Consider the following 17,267-nt stretch of genomic DNA (forward strand, 5'->3'; position numbering starts at 1 on the left):
AGCCTTTATAACTCAAAGAATCCTGAATAATCCATTTCTCATAATCCTGATTAATCCATTTCTCGTAACATGACTCACACAAGTAGCATGTTTGCTTACACGTTCTCATCAGTGTACACTACTAATAGTAATCTAAGAGTGGCCACATTGTGAGTCAGATAGGGGGTGCTGTACTACTCAAGCCCAATGTCACTCATCTACTTTCTACATTTCAGGTTGACCTTGCAGCCCAGTGACAGCCTCTGAGAGTTCAATGCTGACTGAGCTCCATCATCCTAAGGAAAGAGGAGATGAAGGGGTGTCTATCTCAAGCCTGGCGTGGGGAGCAGGAAGGAGCTAAGTTTGCAGAAAGATGGCAAAGCTGACCATCCTTTTAGCTTAGGGGTTTCCAACCCTGGCTGCACACTGAAATTACCTGGGGAGCTTCTCAAAATCACAGGTGCTCACTTCCACCTCCGGCAATGATTGTGACTTGCTGGACTAAACTTCATGACTAAAGTTGAGTAAGGCTAGGCTAATGAAAAGTAACAACTTCCAGAGTGAGGGAAGATGAGAAACTTTGAAAGTAAACACTCCACAAAACCATTGCAGCAAACATCCCATGACAGAGAGGAAGGACACAGGATGCAATCAGGTGGCTGAATGCAGGAGTGCGCAGGGTAACTCAGGACTCACCATAGCCAGAGGAACGATGCCCACCAGGTCCTTCTGACTGACAAAGATCTCGGACACGGCAATGTCTGTGGTCCCCTTCCGCGGGTACTCCACCTGCCACGTGATGGGCTGAGTCCCCGAAAGGCTGCTGAAACTGGCTATTTCAAAATTCATCTGCACGACCTCATTGAATAAACTGCTGCTCCTGGAAGACAGAAAAGAAAATGGCTTTAAGCCAACTTTGTTCAAAAGACCCTTCTCTCCTCATAATTGTACCCAGAAGATAAAGACAAAGAAGTGCCTCTCAGGGATGGCTCTAGGGTTTTGGTGGCGGTGCCTGGGGCATGGAACCCCCAACGAGGTAAGGACTGGCATCCGGGACAGAGAAGCACCCACACGTTAAGGATACGGGCCAAGAATATTCAACAATGAGCAATAACCTGTGTCTGTGTTGATGAGGCTTTGGAATGATGATTACCAGCTCTGAAGATGACGAGCTAACCCAGTTTATTTCACACTTGCAGTATGCACCTGAATGGCCTCTGTTCGGTCCTGCAGGTGTGGCAGATGCTCTAGGCTGGGGTCCCAACCCCTAAGCCATGAATTGGTACCAGTCCATGGCCTGTTAAGGAATAGGGCTGCACAGCAGGAGGTGAGTGGTGGGTAAGCAAGGGAAGCTTCACCTCTATTTACGGCCATTCACCATAGCTCGTGTTATCACCTGAGCTCCACCTCCTGTCAGATCAGTGGCAGCATTAGATTCTCATAGGAGCGTGAACTGTATTGTGAATTGCACATGTGAGCGATCTAGGTTGTGCGCTCCTTATGAAAATCTAATGCCTGATGACCTGTCACTGTCTCCATCACCCCCAGATGGGGCAGTCTAGTTGCAAGAAAACAAACTCAGGGCTCCCACTGACTCTACATGATGGTGATTTACATCATTAGTTCATTATTATTCAATATTCATTATTATTATAATGTAATAATAATAGAAATAAAGTGCACAATAAATGTAATGTATTTGAATCATCCCCAAACCATCCTTCCCCCACCACCCCCATCTGTGGAAAAATTGTCTTCCATGAAACTGGTCTCTGGTGCCACAAAGTTTGGGGACCGCTGGTGTAGGCCACTCACTCAATAGCACCTTCAACCCCCTCTGCTTGTCCTCCTCTGCTAAAGGGGCTGAGAGGCCTAAACTACATTCTCAGACCCCCTTGCTGTTAGATGCAGGATTGAAGCAGAGTTTGCTCCAGTCAGACCCACTCATTTGGGACGTAGAGGAAGAAGTGGGCTCTAGAGCGGAAGCCAGGAAGGGAGTTTGGGTTTTCTGGTGAGCACAGTGGCCCTGGTTCTCCCGGGGCAGCTCTGGGGTGCCCCTGGCATCCAGGCCCTCACATCATCATGCCAAGGGGTGACAGTGGTGTTTCCACCACAACACTCCTCTGCAGAGCTTGGACCTTTCTCGCCTGTGTTATCGCTGGCTGCCCTGTCCCTGGCTGTGTAGTAAACACATTCAATTCAGTGGTTCTCCTAGAGATTATGTGAATTGCCTAGTATCCTTTAATGACACCTCTTCTGCTTAGAGGGGCTAAAACTTAGCTAAAGGGACTCTTTGTCTGCAACTAAGAATTCTGACCAATTCCATGCATTTGAAATATATGTATTTTGGGAACTACTGTTGGTCCAAACTTTTTCATTTTTTAGGTGATAAAATTAAAGCCAATAAAGGAAAGATGGCTTGCCCACAACCACATAGCTAGCTAGTGCAGAGTCAACATAAAATGTAGCATCTCCTGTTTCCCAGTCCAGTGCTCTTTTCAGATCCTCGCCTAAGACAGCTGGTGGTCAAATATGACATTGCAAGGCTCCAACAATTTTTTGTTTGTTTGTTTGCTTGTTTCCTTAGGGCAGGAGACAGCAAACTGTGTCCTGTGAACCAAAGGCAGCCAGCTGCCTATTTTCGTGAGTAACATTTTACTGGTGCACAGCCTTGCCTATTTGTCTCCGTTTTCCTATGGCTGCTCTCGCGTCATAAGGACATGGTTGAGTAATTGCATCAGTCAACGTAGAGCCTGCAAAACCTAAAATATTTCTTATCCAGATCCTTACAGAAAACTTTTGCTGGTATTGGCTAGAGAAGGTCAGAGAAGGGGAAGTTGGCCAAGTTTTGTAGAGCTGTTGAGTCAATAGAACCGCTATTGGTGGAAACAAGAAGGAAGGGCATGGCAGGCATCACGCTGGGTTTGTAGAGGGGGCAGGGTTCTGGTGAGCCTTGGCATCCAGCCTGAGGTGCCTCCAGCGCCCTCTGCTGATATGCTAAGGATGACGCTAAGCAGTGGGTCAGCAGTCAGCAAGACCTCAGGCTGCCATCCCCTGGAAGGCTACATGTTTGCAGATGAATTAAAGGAGATTTTCCATAGCATATCAAGAAAGAAACAACAAATATGCTTAAAAACTGCATCTCAAGCATGTGCCAACATGAAGAGTAGCAGTGAAACACTTTCCTTTGCTGGAGCACTAATATCGAGTGCACCATTCAATCTTCAGGGCTTGATTGACAGCCATAACACTAACTCTCCACCACATCACCCTCAGTCCTGCTCAGTGGCTGTGGAGGGATGTAACGGGGAGGTTACTGCACCAAACAAAGCACTGGGACTCGTGAATCTTCCTTAAGTTCACAGGGCCGGGAATAGGGCTCAGAGAATCATGATTTATGAGATGCTAGAGATTCCTCTGGAAGGGAAAAGAAATCAAAGGTCTTGACCATCAAGCTAGGGGCTGAAAATCTCAAGCATGAATTGCTGGTCTTTAAAAATGAGGGAGAGGTGTCTTGAGTCTAGAGTGTTTTCAAACTAAGAGATGTGTTCTTGGTCCAGCAGCTGAGGCCCACAGGGGTCTGAGCGTGCACAACTCAACACCCAGGACAACCTCTCTCACTGCAGGCCTGCAGACAGTTTTGCATTCCAGGGAGTTTAATCTCATCTTCTTAGCAAGCATGCCTGGACCTGATTCTCCTTATCTGCCACTGGGTACCGGTACTGGTGCTGTCCAGGAGCTGCATGGCTACTTGACTGACTCTACTCAGAAAATAATTCAGTTCCCTTAGTATTGGATGTGGCAACCATCCAAATGTCCAAAGATCCCCTTTCAGTCCCAAACGGATGCCTATACTGGCACAGCACCACAGAGGTTGCAATGAGCTTTCAGCCTGCACCTCTCTTCACGCTCTTACGAAGTTCTGTGAGCATTGCAACCACTCACATCATCTCTCTGAGACTCAGAGGCACCATCTAGAAGATTGAAATAATGACATTCCCATTGCGCAGGGAGGAAAGAGGCATGAAAAAGAAGCCAGCCCAACTTCTCATGCTCCAGCGGCAGCCTCCTCCACTGCCATTATGCTAATGAACGGCATTAAGAAAGGCAAAGTCACGGACAAGAGAAAAGAGAAGGGGTATTTTTCCTTTTGGCTTGAAACACATTGTTATGTGATTTTTGTGAGCAGTGAGGTGACCTCCTGAAAGTGTTTTGTTGTAGTTGGCATAAGAATAAAAGTAACACGTTTTGTTGTAGTTGGCATAAGAATAAAAGTAACACGTGACTGTTGACAATATACTCACTATGTGCCAGGCACTGGACCAGGTTCCACACGTACCTTTTTCCAAATCCCAGTACAAACCCTGAGGTGGTGATTAAGGTTCTCATTCTGCACCAGTGCCAGAGCAGACACTCTTGAACCTCTGCAGCCAGAAAGTGTGTTTGCATCAACTTGCTCTTCAACCACAGATAGAAGGGGGCAACTCAGCAGGATCCCGTTTGAAACATTCTGCAGCTCCCCACTCAGATGCCCATCACTTATGAGCCAACTCAACCTAATCTTGGTTTCAGAACGGCAAAAAAATTTACAAGTTTCACAACTGGATGAGAACTCCAGCTTTCTGGCAGCTGCACAGAATTCTAGATCAGGGTGACATGAGGGCAAGCTCCCTGGTGTGCTGGGGGCAGGGGCCTGGTTAGAACACTGACATCTGTCTTTCAGGGAGTTGGAGATCTCTGACAAAAGGAAGAAGAGGTAGCTCTGTGTCCATAGGGACCCTGGGAATGTGTGTGATAGAGCAAAGGTCAGACCAGACTGATCCAACAGAGGAATGAGCCACCGGGAGGCCTCAGGATTCAACCTTTTGACACAAGACAAAGAATTCCTCTGGGAAGATACAGAACCAGTGCCCTCATTTCTTTATTTTTGTGCCTTCATATTCTTTTCTACCCTTTCTCCACCCCGACACAGCCCTTGTCTTCTTTGTCTCTAAAAAATGCACAGTATGATGTATCTAAGTTAACGAAGATGCAACCCTACTTTGAAACTTGACACTTTTGTGGAGATGAGTGACTGGGCGATTTGGTGTTGCTGGTTCCGCTCTGTTCATTTTAAGGGAGGTCTCCACTCTGTCCTTGCTGACTTAGGGGACGGCTGGCCAGTGGTACTGGATAGCAGAAGATTTTCCTAGAGAAGCTGGAATCTAAGCTTTTTTTTCCTCTAAAATTTCTGGATTTTCCATTATAAGAACCTTCACTTTTTAGCTGTAGCACAGCTCAGACAACATCTCTGCTGACTCTCAGTTTCCTGTCTCTGTCTTAGAAGGTGTCCCTCCAGTATCTACATATTCTGGCAATAGCATTTTATAGAAATGTTGTGACCTGAGATGGAAGATGTCTTCCCAAAAATGATGAATGTGGTGATTCTCCAACAGTGGTGCCCAGGATCCTTGGTGCTCCAAGGGGTGAGACAGGAGTGAGCATGGTCCCTAACCCCACTCCTGTCCCTGACACAGTCCTGTCGCAATGAGAGCACCTCCAATCAGATGTGTTGTCAACATTAGGCCTCCAGCAAGCATTTCATTCAAATAATGAAAGAGAAAAGAAGAAATGGAACAATAAATGAAATGAAGAAGAGAGGAGAGGAGGGGAGGAAGGAAAAAAGTGGGAGAGGGAAGGAGAGAGGAAGAAAGTTAGCAGTTTGAACCGAGACGAAAAACCATGGCCCTTTAACGGGAGCACATGTGGGTCAGGATGCATGCTATGGGCTTCAAACAGACTTCCTGACTCACAGCCTGGCTTCCCCGGGTACTGGCTGGATGACTGAACAACTCTGCCTCATTTTCTCTATTTGCAAAATGGGGATGTTAATCCTTCCCATTTTGGAGTTGATATGAATGAACAAGTCAAAGTACTTAGAACGGAACTTGGCACCAGCAAGCATCAATAAATGGAAGCTGTTTCTTGTGTTTAGCAGGACTTGACATCGCGTTCAGGCTCAGTGGCGTTAGGGTTGGCTGCCTGAAGCCACCATTCAGACACTCTTGAAGCCTGGTCCAGGAGCTTCCTGAGAACGAACCACAGTGGAGGGGCAGGCTCTCAACCACTCACTGTGAACTGAGACTCACTAAGATGTGTATACAGTGCACTTCCTGAGTGCCTGCCTCTGTGCACACAATGCCATAATGCACATTGTGCTGGCAGATAGAGACTAAAAAAAAATAAGAAATCTTTTCTTCTTTCAAGTCTTCTGCAGTCAGTGCCTTTCCACTGACTCTAATCAGACTGAAATATTTGCTAAGCTTTGCCTTGAAGGGAGCAAGAGTCTTTCACATCAGCTCATATGGGGCTTGTGATGTTGTTGGAGTAATAAAGAGAGGAATTTAAACACTTAAGTGACTCCAGAGAGCACCCAAGAACTATCACCTGCTAAATCAATAGTGTAGATTTCTTGCGGTAACTCTTGAACTAAATTTTCAAAATTGGTTTAAAAAGCTCTTACTCAAAAGCAGATAAATTCTCCCAGCAGTCACAATAAAGTTTGGAGCACTGGAAACCTAATTTACCAAACCTCTTAGCCGTCAGACTCTATTTGGTAAGAAAATTGAGTCTGGGGATGTGTTAAAAGCCAAAAGGGCTTTACCTCCCTACTATAGGGAGTCAGGGATTTCAGCTCCAAAGTTGGTTGACAGCTTAGTGCCCGCAGAAAGAAAAGAGACCAACCAAATAAAGAAAATCAACCTTCTCATAGGGAAGCCGCTTCAGGAGAAGAGAATCACTTGATCCAGGCTTTGCTTTATTCATTCCACCTCATGAGTATTTCATGAAGGCAAGGACACTTGCTTCCTCACTGGGAAGGGCTTTCTTAGAAAGTCCCATTGACTCTAATGTCAGCACTCACACCTGAGGGCTTTCTGGGATCTCTACATGGTGCAGAGGCACGTCCCTTGGTGGTGTGAGTTGCAAGCAATAGAAAACACCCTGCATTGATTGACAAGGAAAAGAGAATGGAACAAATGCCTCAGAATTACCAGGCAGACTGGAAAAATAGGCATGGGGCCTAGGTGGGAGAAAAGGAAGCCTACAAAGCTAGAACCTCAGATGCCAGTTCTAGAGTGGACAGTGCTGCTGATGTCAAAAACTTTCTCCTGTTCTTGAGTCTTTGCCTTAAGGATCCCTCATTCAAAGGTCTGAGTAAGGAGCCCTGATTGGCTGAGCTAAGCTAACACACCCAGATGCAATATGCCAGAGGAATGAGAAAGAATCTGGCCTGTTATAGAGGGAGTCCCTCCTTCATCCAAGGTCTCTGTACCTAGTTCAGGGTGTGGGATAACAGAGACAGGTAGCAGGAAGGAGCAGAGTGCACGAAGGTCACCCCATTTCCAAGCACCTTTGAACTGCATTATGAGTTCAAATTTGAAAAGCCAAACAGGCTGTGCAGGGTGGCTCGTGCCTGTAATCCCAGCACTTTGTGAGGCCAAGGCAGGTGGATGACCTGAGCTCAGGAGTTTGAGACCAGCCTGGGCAATATGGCAAAACCCTGTATCCACAAACAAAGGGGTAAAACAAAAATAAAAACTAAAAATTAGTCAGGATGGTGGTGCAGTCTGTAGTGCCAGCTACTTGGGAGGCTGAGGTGGGAGGATCCCTTGAGCCTGAGGAGGTGAAGGTTATAGTGTTGCAGGGAGGTGGAGGTTATAGTGTTGCAGGGAGGCAGGGGTTACAGTGTTGCAGGGAGGTGGGAGTTACAGTGTTGCAGGGAGGCAGAGGTTACAGTGTTGCAGGGAGGTGGAAGTTATAGTGTTGCAGGGAGGCAGAGGTTACAGTGTTGCAGGGAGGTGCAGGTTACAGTGTTGCAGGGAGGCAGGGGTTACAGTGTTGCAGGGAGGCAGGGGTTACAGTGTTGCAGGGAGGTGGAGGTTACATTGTTGCAGGGAGGTGGAAGTTAGAGTGTTGCAGAAAGGCAGGGGTTACAGTGTTGCAGGGAGGCAGGGGTTACACTGTTGCAGGGAGGCAGGGGTTACACTGTTGCAGGGAGGCAGCGGTTACAGTGTTGCAGGGAGGCGGAGGTTACAGTGTTGCAGGGAGGGAGGGATTACAGTGTTGCAGGGAGGCAGAGGTTATGCTGTTGCAGGGAGGTAGAAGTTATAGTGTTGTAGGGAGGTGGGGGTTGCAGTGTTGCAGGGAGGCAGAGGTTACCGTGTTGCAGGGAGGTGGATGTTACAGTGTTGCAGTGAGGTGAGATCTGGCAACTGCACTGCAGCCTGGGTGACAGAGTGAGACCTTGTCTCAAAAACAAACAAACAAACAAACAAAAAAAACAAAAAAACCCAAACAAGCCACATTTCACATTTCACTTCTCTCTACTCCATTCTCCAAAGTCTAAAAATTTACAGAAGCAGATAATGCATGAAAAGGTGAAAAAAGAGAGAGTATTGCAAATCATATTGATGCAGTGAAACTGCTTAAAAGAATTGCAATCCTTATGGAAGAAACCTGAGTCTCTCCATCCTCTAAAGCAGGGGCTCTCCATCCTGGCTGACTATTATAATTACCTGGGGAAATTAAAAGCAAAACAATCAATAGCTGTGTCTACCCTACACTAACAGAATCAGAATCTTGAGAGGTGACACTCAGACATTAGTATTTTAAAAACTTAAGTGATTTTAATGTGTTGTCAATGTTGAGAATTACTGCTGTACACAGAAGTGTTTTCTCTCTGTGATTAACAAGTTTTCAGTCTCATTTTTTTCTTTTATTTCCTAATTTCTATGCACAGATACGGTTGGGTAGATCTTACAACTCTGGGTTCTTAAATGAACACATTTGGGTTTGAATTCTGACTTCACTATTTAGTAGAGGGGTAATCTTGGGCAAATTACTTAACCCATTAGTTCTCAACCATGGTGACACACAGATAATTCTCATGCCTGGGTCCCATCTCAGAGATCTGGCTTTCCTTGGTCTGAAGTGGGTCCTGGCTGCTGGGAGTCTTAAGAGATCCCAGGTGATTCTAATATGCAGGGATGTTTAAGAGCCTTTAACTTTGCCTCGAGAATAATCAGTTTTTGACCTGTAGTAAGCCAACCCTTGTGAGGCTGTTTATTGCAAGGATAAATGGCATAGCACACATGTAGAGCTTAATGCATATGGTAGCGACTACCCACCAAGTGGAAGCTCTTAGCATTGCTACAATTATTTCTCCTGTTTAATAACCCAGAAACACTTCAATGCATTTATCTTTCTAAGGCCATGTGTCCTAAGGTTTGCTGAAGGTACCAGGTGAGCAACGAGACTTTATCTAAGCTCCCCAGGTCCGGATCTAATTTACCTTTCCAGAATCACATTTAGCATCCCTTCCTTCCCCTAAATTTGGCTAGACCTGGCCCTGTTATTTATTTTCCTTGCTGCAGCATGCTAGGAGGGTGTGACCACAAGCTTTGGAGTCAATGCCCTGGGTATGAATCCCACACTTAACTATTTACTAGCCTTGAGACATTACTCCTGTGATTCGTGCTTTCAAAACCTCAGTTTACTCATCTGTGAGATGGGATACACAGTCTGGCCTTGCAGGGTGCTATGCATACTTAGAGAGATAAATGCACATACCTAACATGCCCAAGAAGTCAGGCACATAGGTGATGCTCCACAAATGGTAGTAGCTGTTACTATGACATCAGTCATTGTGTGAGGAGTAGATGCAGCTAAAATTGCCAGGAGTCATTCTTTTTTTTTTTTTTTTCTTGAGACAGAGTCTCCCTCTGTCACCCAGGCTGGAGTGCAGTGGCCGGATCTCAGCTCACTGCAAGCTCCGCCTCCCAGGTTTACGCCATTCTCCTGCCTCAGCCTCCGAGTAGCTGGGACTACAGGCGCCCGCCACCTCGCCCGGCTAGTTTTTTGTATTTTTTAGTAGAGACGGGGTTTCACCGGGTTAGCCAGGATGGTCTTGATCTCCCGACCTCGTGATCCACCCATCTCGGCCTCCCAAAGTGCTGGGACTACAGGCTTGAGCCACCGCGCCCGGCCAACCAGGAGTCATTCTTGAATTCTTTCTTTCACATCCCACATCTAATTCATCAGGATTATCTTGAAAACACATCCCGAACCTGAGCACTTCCCACCACCTTCATTATGACTGCTCCAGCCCAAGCAACCATCATCTCTTACCTGGGTCATTTCAATGCCTCCTAACTGGGATGCCCATTTCTGCCCTAACCCCCCACTACCCCTACATCTCTCCTCAGTGCAGCAGCCAGAATAATTCTCCTGAAATGTGACTTGGGCCATGAGATTTCTGTGGCCTAAACCTGCAAGGGCTTCCCCGTCTCACTTGGCTGAAGCGAAAGTCCTCTCCAGGGCTTGTGAGGCTGAGCCTGACTGGTGCCACCCACCCTCACCCCTGGGACTCTCCCACCCCTCCCCTTGCTCATTCTCCTCCAGCCCCACTGACCTCCTCAAAGCTTTCAAACACTTCAGGAACATTCCTGCTTTAGGAATGTTGCACTTTGCTCCTTCTTCTGCCTGGAATAATCATCTGCCACACATCCGGAGGCTTCCTCAACTTCCTTTAGGTCTCCGCTCACATGAGCCCCCCCATATCACCCTCTCACCTACACCTCCTGCCTCCTCTTCTACTTCTGGCCTTTTCTACAGCATCTTCACCCTCCCACCTGCCCTGTATCTTCCTTATTCATCGTATTTGTTGACTTCTTCCAGCTCCTCTTATCTAAAATGTAAGCCACGTGAAAGGGTTTTAAAAACTTGTTTTGTTTACTGGTGAGCTCCAGCAATAACAGGACTTCATATTCATAAAATGAATTTTAAAAATTCTAGAAAAGATCCACTCTCTGAAGAGTTTGTCAATATATAAGAGAGGCCCCTGGAACCAAGACGTGCCCCTTTGATGAGTCGCTTGGCGTGGAGGTGAGACAGGCAGGGAGGTGCGTCCATCTGTGGCAGGGTCCACAAACTCAAGCGCCTTTGAAAGCCAGGCAGGTGGAAAGCAGGTGATTGTACTGTCACACACAGGCCTTGACAGAGGCTGTAACACACTAGGGGCCCTCCGCCACATTTAGGGGCAGCTGCTTCCCAGTTCTAGCCCACCACAGCCAGGCGCAAATCTAGGTCCCTTGTTGCCAGAAATTCTGTTTTCCAAGAACAAAACAGAAGTTTGGATTTTTAAAAAATGGGAAATCTCCCACTGCGTAAATGTTGAAGCAAATCCAATTAAGAAAGGAGGCTGGGCAGCGAGGGAAATACAGGCAGGGGGAATAAAACCACAGATGAAACGAAGCCCTTAAGAGAGGAGAGAGACCGTGGGAGCTTCTGGTTCTTCCTGGCCCCTCCTGTGTGAAAGCCCCAGGGGATGGCTCCAGGGAACCCCTGGCCACACTGGAGAGGGGTCTGTTGTGCTCTTGAGAGCCTGATGGTTTTTATTTTCCACGCAGGATGCAACTTCCTGAAGCAGAGCAGGTGGCCTGCATGGGCCTCGCATACCAGAAGTGTGTCATGTAGTCATCCTCCAGCAGCTGAAGCTTGAGCTAAATTAGGTCACACTTCAGGAAGTGCCGCTGCCAAGAAGACCTCAGAGATTCGGGTGTCTTGGCTTCACGTAGCCCCTGGCCCAAGCAGGCTCCCGATGCTCCACAGGCATCACAATGGGCTTCCCCATGCTGCAATGGTGGGCCATAGGCCAGCCCAAAGTGGGCACTGAGTCCAGCCCTTCAGATCCAATTAACATGCTGGACAGAGGGTTCTGCCAAAAAACAATGAATCTTTCAAAGTGATTCTCAGATAAGATGGAACTGGAGGGCACGAAGGCTCTAAAGACCCCCACAAATGACCTGAAAAGATCAAGGCACCTGACAATGACCCTTTCACATCTTGCTCTCCAATGAGTGTAAATTCTCCAGTGGGAGACCAACCTTGCTGCCCAGGACCTTATGAGACACCTGAAGCAATAGAAAGGGGAATGAGGGAAAACCCAGTGGTGCCTCATGCATGAAACTGTCCTCTCCTACTTCCCTCTCCCCAGCTGACACCTCAGGAGGTGGTTTGACGTGATGTCACAGGGCATCGAAGGCCGTCACACCAGATCTGTCATGCACCCCCATCCTCCTGTCCCACTTGGTCTCTGTGATGGTTAATGTTATGCATTACCTTGACAGAGCCATGGGATGCCCAGACATTTGGGCAAACATTATTCTGGGTGTATCTGTGAGGGTGTTTCTGGGTGAACTTAACATCTCAGCTGAGTGAAGCCCTTGGCCCCCGGCAATGTGGGTAAATGTCATTCAGTCAACTGAAAACCTGAACAGAACAAAAGGGCTGACTCTACCCAGAGTAAGAGGGAATTCCTCCTGTCTGATTGCCTGGGACAGCAACTTTTTCCCTGCCTTTGGACTCAGAATGAGATATTGTCTTCCTGGTTTTTACACCTTCAGAATGGAAATCCTTTGCTGGCTCTCCTGAGTCTCCAGCTTGACAACTGCAGTGTTCGGGACTTGCCAGCCTCTATAATTGCATAAGCCAACTCCTCATTATCTATCTATCTATTTATCTATCTATCTATCTATCTATCTATATTCCATCTATCTATTCATCCATCCATCCATCTACCTATCTATGTATTATCCACTCATCATCCATTTATTCATCTATTATCTATATATCCATCTATTTATCTATCTATACATCCTTCCATCTATCCACCCATCTATTATCTATCTATGCATCTATTTATTATCTATGCATCCATGCATCCAGCCATTATCTATCATCTATCTATCATTTATCTATGTATCCATCTATTATCCATCCACCCATCTATCATCTATCTACTATCTATTCATTATCTACCTATCCATCCATTTATTATCTATCCATCCATCCATTATCTATCTTCTATCCATTATTTATCTATCTAGCCATTTATCTATTATCTATTCCTGTATGATCTATCTATCCATTTGTATCATCTATCTATTATCTATCTATCCATCCCTCCATCATTTATCTATCTAGCCATTATTTATCTATCTATCCATGTATGATCTATCCATTTGTATCATCTATCTATTATCTATCTATCCATCCCTCCATCATTTATCTATCTAGCCATTATTTATCTATCTATCCATGTATGATCTATCCATTTGTATCATCTAACTATCCATCTATTGTCCATCTATCAATCTATCCATCTAGCTCTCTATCCACACATCCATCTATCCATCCATCCACTCATCCCATCTATCCACCAATCAATTAATCATTAATGATTTATTGAATCATTCTATCCATTCAATAAATCAATCCATCCGATCTATTCATCAACCAGTCTATCATATCTATCCATCCATCCAATGTAGCCATAAATCTGTCTATCTAAATCTATACCTATGGACTCACCCACCCCATTGGTTCTATGTCTCTGGGGAACCCTGACTCATACAAGTTCCTTGCTGGAAAGGCTTTGGATGGGAGAGGCAAATTCTACCAGGGAGAGGGACACGGAGGGAAAACGCGCACCTTCAACATTCTCTCTTGACACCCTCTGCCCTCTGCACTTCCCCATTCCACAGCAGCTAACATGACCCGCCTTCCACTCTGGCCCGACCACAAGTGGGGTTCTTCCCTGGCCTGACTACAGCTGGAGTCCTTTCCTTAAGGACACAGAATTCTTCGATTCTAGCTTTGTTTCTCAGGGCCTCCAATTTGCCTCCTGCTCTCGCAGACACTCTAGTTTGCACAGTTTTATATGATGCTATGAAATGTTAACCAAGCAGCTTTCCTCACTGGTGACGAACTGAGTTTCTTTCCTGTGCCCCGAGTCCTGGAAGTTAGTGAGGAGGCTGCTGCCGCCCTCAGAAAAGCCAGCACAGTGGAAGAAAAGAGATGTAACATTTAGGGCTCCTAAGTAAAAAAGTAAATATATAAAGTAATCTGTAGACTGGCTCTACGTGAAGAAAATATTCGGGAAGAATACTCACCAAGCCGTCCGCTCAGCATCCACTCCTGGCCAGACTAAACACAGGCACAGAGGGTCTGTTGGAGGGGAGAGGCGCGAGTGTGTGCACGTCCTTTGGAGGGCTGATCTCAGCCCTCACTTTGAGCCAGTTTCCTGTGCTCTCATTCCCTCTACTGAAAATGCTAAAAGCAGCATCTGTTCATTTGGTTAGACGCTGTGGTAAGTTATTAAATGGTCTCAGATGCTACCCACCCCAGTATGCACACCCCTCTGCAAGGGGACTCTGCTGTGCTGCCCATCAAGAGGAGCATCTATCTCCTCACCCGCCTCAGTATGCACACCCTCTGCAAGCGGACTCTGCCCTGCCGTCCATCGGTCCATCGAGAGGAGCATCTGTCTCCTCACCTGCCTCAGTATGCACACCCCTCTGCAAGCGGACTCTGCCCTGCCGTCCATCGGTCCATCGAGAGGAGCATCTGTCTCCTCACTCGCCTGAATCTAGGCTCGCCCTGTGATTTGTTTCAGCCCCTGAAAGGCTGCAGAACTGACAATACAAAATTTCCAGGGCCTTGGAGAGCCTTCTAGCTGCTTTTGTCACTCTCTCAGAGCACTGCTCTGAAGCCAATGTGTCATGAAGACCCCTAGATGCAGGATCCCATGGAGAGGGGAGAAGCCTGGCCAACCCAGCCACAAGTGACTGCATCAGATGGATACAGCTCCAACAGAGGAACTACCCAGAAAACTCTGACTTATTGTGAGAAACATCAAATATTTGTTTGGAGCCAGTAACCTTGGGCCACCTTGTCAAGCAGTAATAGATGAAGGTTCTGATTTCTAGAGTTCTCTTCCTCATTCCCGAGTGATCCTAAAGTCTCCTCTGCACTTTGCTGGCAGCATATGGCAGAGGTAGATCAGGATTAGCCTGGGATGCCCAGGCAGAGAGGAACTCAGAAGAAGCCACCCCAATCCCCAGGCCCCTAAAGCCCTGAATGGTATGGAAATCAGTGGGACATTGGCTTAATTCCAGGGTAGGTCACTGAAGTTAGCTGAGGCAAGAACTGAGGCAAGTGTGAACCTGGCCTCAGTTTCTTGCAGGAAGAATGGGTGGAGCAGTGAAGATGGCACAGACTATGTACTTGGAGACCAGGTAGAAACATGGATGCCTCAGTGAATTTCAAGGCTAAATGATGGAATTACAAACCCCTGTGAAGGAAGCCACAAGAGGGCGAATACCTGAAGACCTAACATTTCCCACACAGCGCAGTGCCGTGATGAACTTGCCCTCCTGGGTCTATCTTGGGCAGATCAGGCAGAGTTCGAGAGGTTGAATCTATCGAGTTTCAACCTGAAATGGCTTATCAGACCTGGAATGAGTGAGATGAAGTTTTCTGCCACCAGATAGAATGGGGAGAGACACCAAGTTCAATGCCTGGTGAAGAAACAGGGTTGCACAGATTGTTTTTACATGCTGGAGCTTGTAGATTGGAAATACACTCATGCGGTGGTCAGCTGAAGTGCATTATGGTTTAGCAACCTTTATTTCTTATTTAAGAGACAGGGTCTCGCTCTGTCCGGGCTGGAGTGCAGTGGTGCCATCGCGGCTCATTGCAGCCTCGATTTCCTGGGCTCAAGTGATCCTCCTACCTCCTGAGTAGCTTCCACTACAGGTGCTGGCCACCACACCTAACTAATTTTCTTAATTTTAAAGTTTTGTAGAGACAGGGTCTCAGTATATTGCTCAGGCTTGTTTCCTGGCCTCAAGCAGTCCTCCCACCTTAGCCTCCCAAAGTGCTGGGATCACAGAAAAGAAAACTGTGAATATCAGGAAACTCTGCTCCCAGAGCAAGCACTTGGGCACCATACTCAGCCACAGAATGTTTATCAAATTACCATTCTGAGCCTGGCCTCAGGATCTGTAATGCTTTTACCTCCCAAATCCTGACACTAGGCTGGCACAAAAGTTATTTCCATTAAAAGGCAGTTGCTTTCTTACAAGCTTAATAATAAACTGTCCCTCCACCGCCACTGCACTGATCCCCTTCCCTACCCTCTTACCAAGTCCTTCTGCCTTAGGACGACTCAAACCTGCCAAGCGCCCTCCACCTCAGTGCCCCGCCTGTGCTTTTCCCAAGGCTGGCCCATCTTGGCATTCACCCCATGGCTCACTTATTCACGACATCCACCCTGGTCACACGGGACTCACTCGGCCACTTTATGTATATGGCCTCGGTGCAGGATGCATTTCTATGCATTTGGTGTTCACCATCTGCCTCCTCCTTTCTCTGGCATGAGCCCCATGACAGCGAGGACACCATTCTAGTCCCCGTTATCGCTTCATGATACATCACAGCACGGACTCGTAGAAAGTGCACAGCAAATGTTTGCTGAGTGAAGAATGACTGGGTGATTGCTCCAGGAGCCGCGTGCCCTGACAGTCATACTTTTCTTTCCTTCCACAAGTCAGGTTGGTATTCATTTTTACTCAAGGGAGTAGGCCTCTCTGTGCAGCTGGAGAGGACAGACGTATCCTTTGAAGCTATCAGCCTTTCCAGAAGGGTTGAGCCCATTCCAAGAGAGAAGCAAGACACAGAGCTCACTGGAGACCTTCCAGGAAAGACACGCTCCAAGGTCCACTCCTAGAACTTCGCATTTTCAAACTATCACAGACGACAGAAACTGGATTTGCTCCAAAGCTTGCTATTGAATTTCATGCCTGCTGAGCGCTTCTAAACACAGAATGAAGAGGCTGAATTAACTATGCAAAAGGATCATTTACAGTTAATTTTCGTAATTGATGGATTGAGGGTCTCTGCGGTAGCACTAACTGCTAAGACTAAAAGGCCCGAGAGGGGATACAGTTTTTACATTGAAAACAGAAGGCTTTCTCTACTCAGCATCCAACGCTTTCATCCATTCATCCATCCATCAAGCATTCGCCAGGCACCAGATTTGTGCCAGGCACAGTGGGAGAGGTGCAGAAGCGAATCACTGTGGTCCATGGGGGGCCCCAGACCGCCACAGGGAGTTCCCTCATACCTGCAATCAGTGCCCCATCAGTTTGGCTAAAGACACGTGAGGAGACTGACCAGAGTACGCTGGAAGGCGGTAAGTCTTGGGGCTGCTCTGCTCTTGTCCCTGCACTCCCCCTGTTCCGCCCAGCTGCAAAGGTGTTTCCCATGCAGGCATGGGTCCGCTCCACTTCAGAAAGGCATCCAGTTCTCACTGCAGCACTTCCCTTTGTATTTAGGGGTCTCTTTGAGTTTGTATTAATAAAGACATTACCCAAGACTGGGTAATGTCTTTATTAATAATATTATTA

At 47.0% G+C, this 17,267-nt stretch overlaps 1 protein-coding gene across 1 annotated transcript in view; it reads right to left on the reverse strand.

Moving 5' to 3' along the window:
- The window catches only part of TMEM132C (transmembrane protein 132C), a 321,687-nt gene that overhangs the window by 120,781 nt on the left and 183,639 nt on the right, over positions 1-17,267 (reverse strand). The window contains exon 3 of the mRNA XM_011961262.1: positions 676-859. Coding sequence (XP_011816652.1) covers positions 676-859 — 184 coding nt within the window. The remainder of the gene's footprint in view (positions 1-675; positions 860-17,267) is intronic.

Source organism: Colobus angolensis, unplaced genomic scaffold (assembly GCF_000951035.1).
Source record: "Colobus angolensis palliatus isolate OR3802 unplaced genomic scaffold, Cang.pa_1.0 Scaffold115, whole genome shotgun sequence".
Classification (NCBI taxonomy): domain Eukaryota; kingdom Metazoa; phylum Chordata; class Mammalia; order Primates; family Cercopithecidae; genus Colobus; species Colobus angolensis.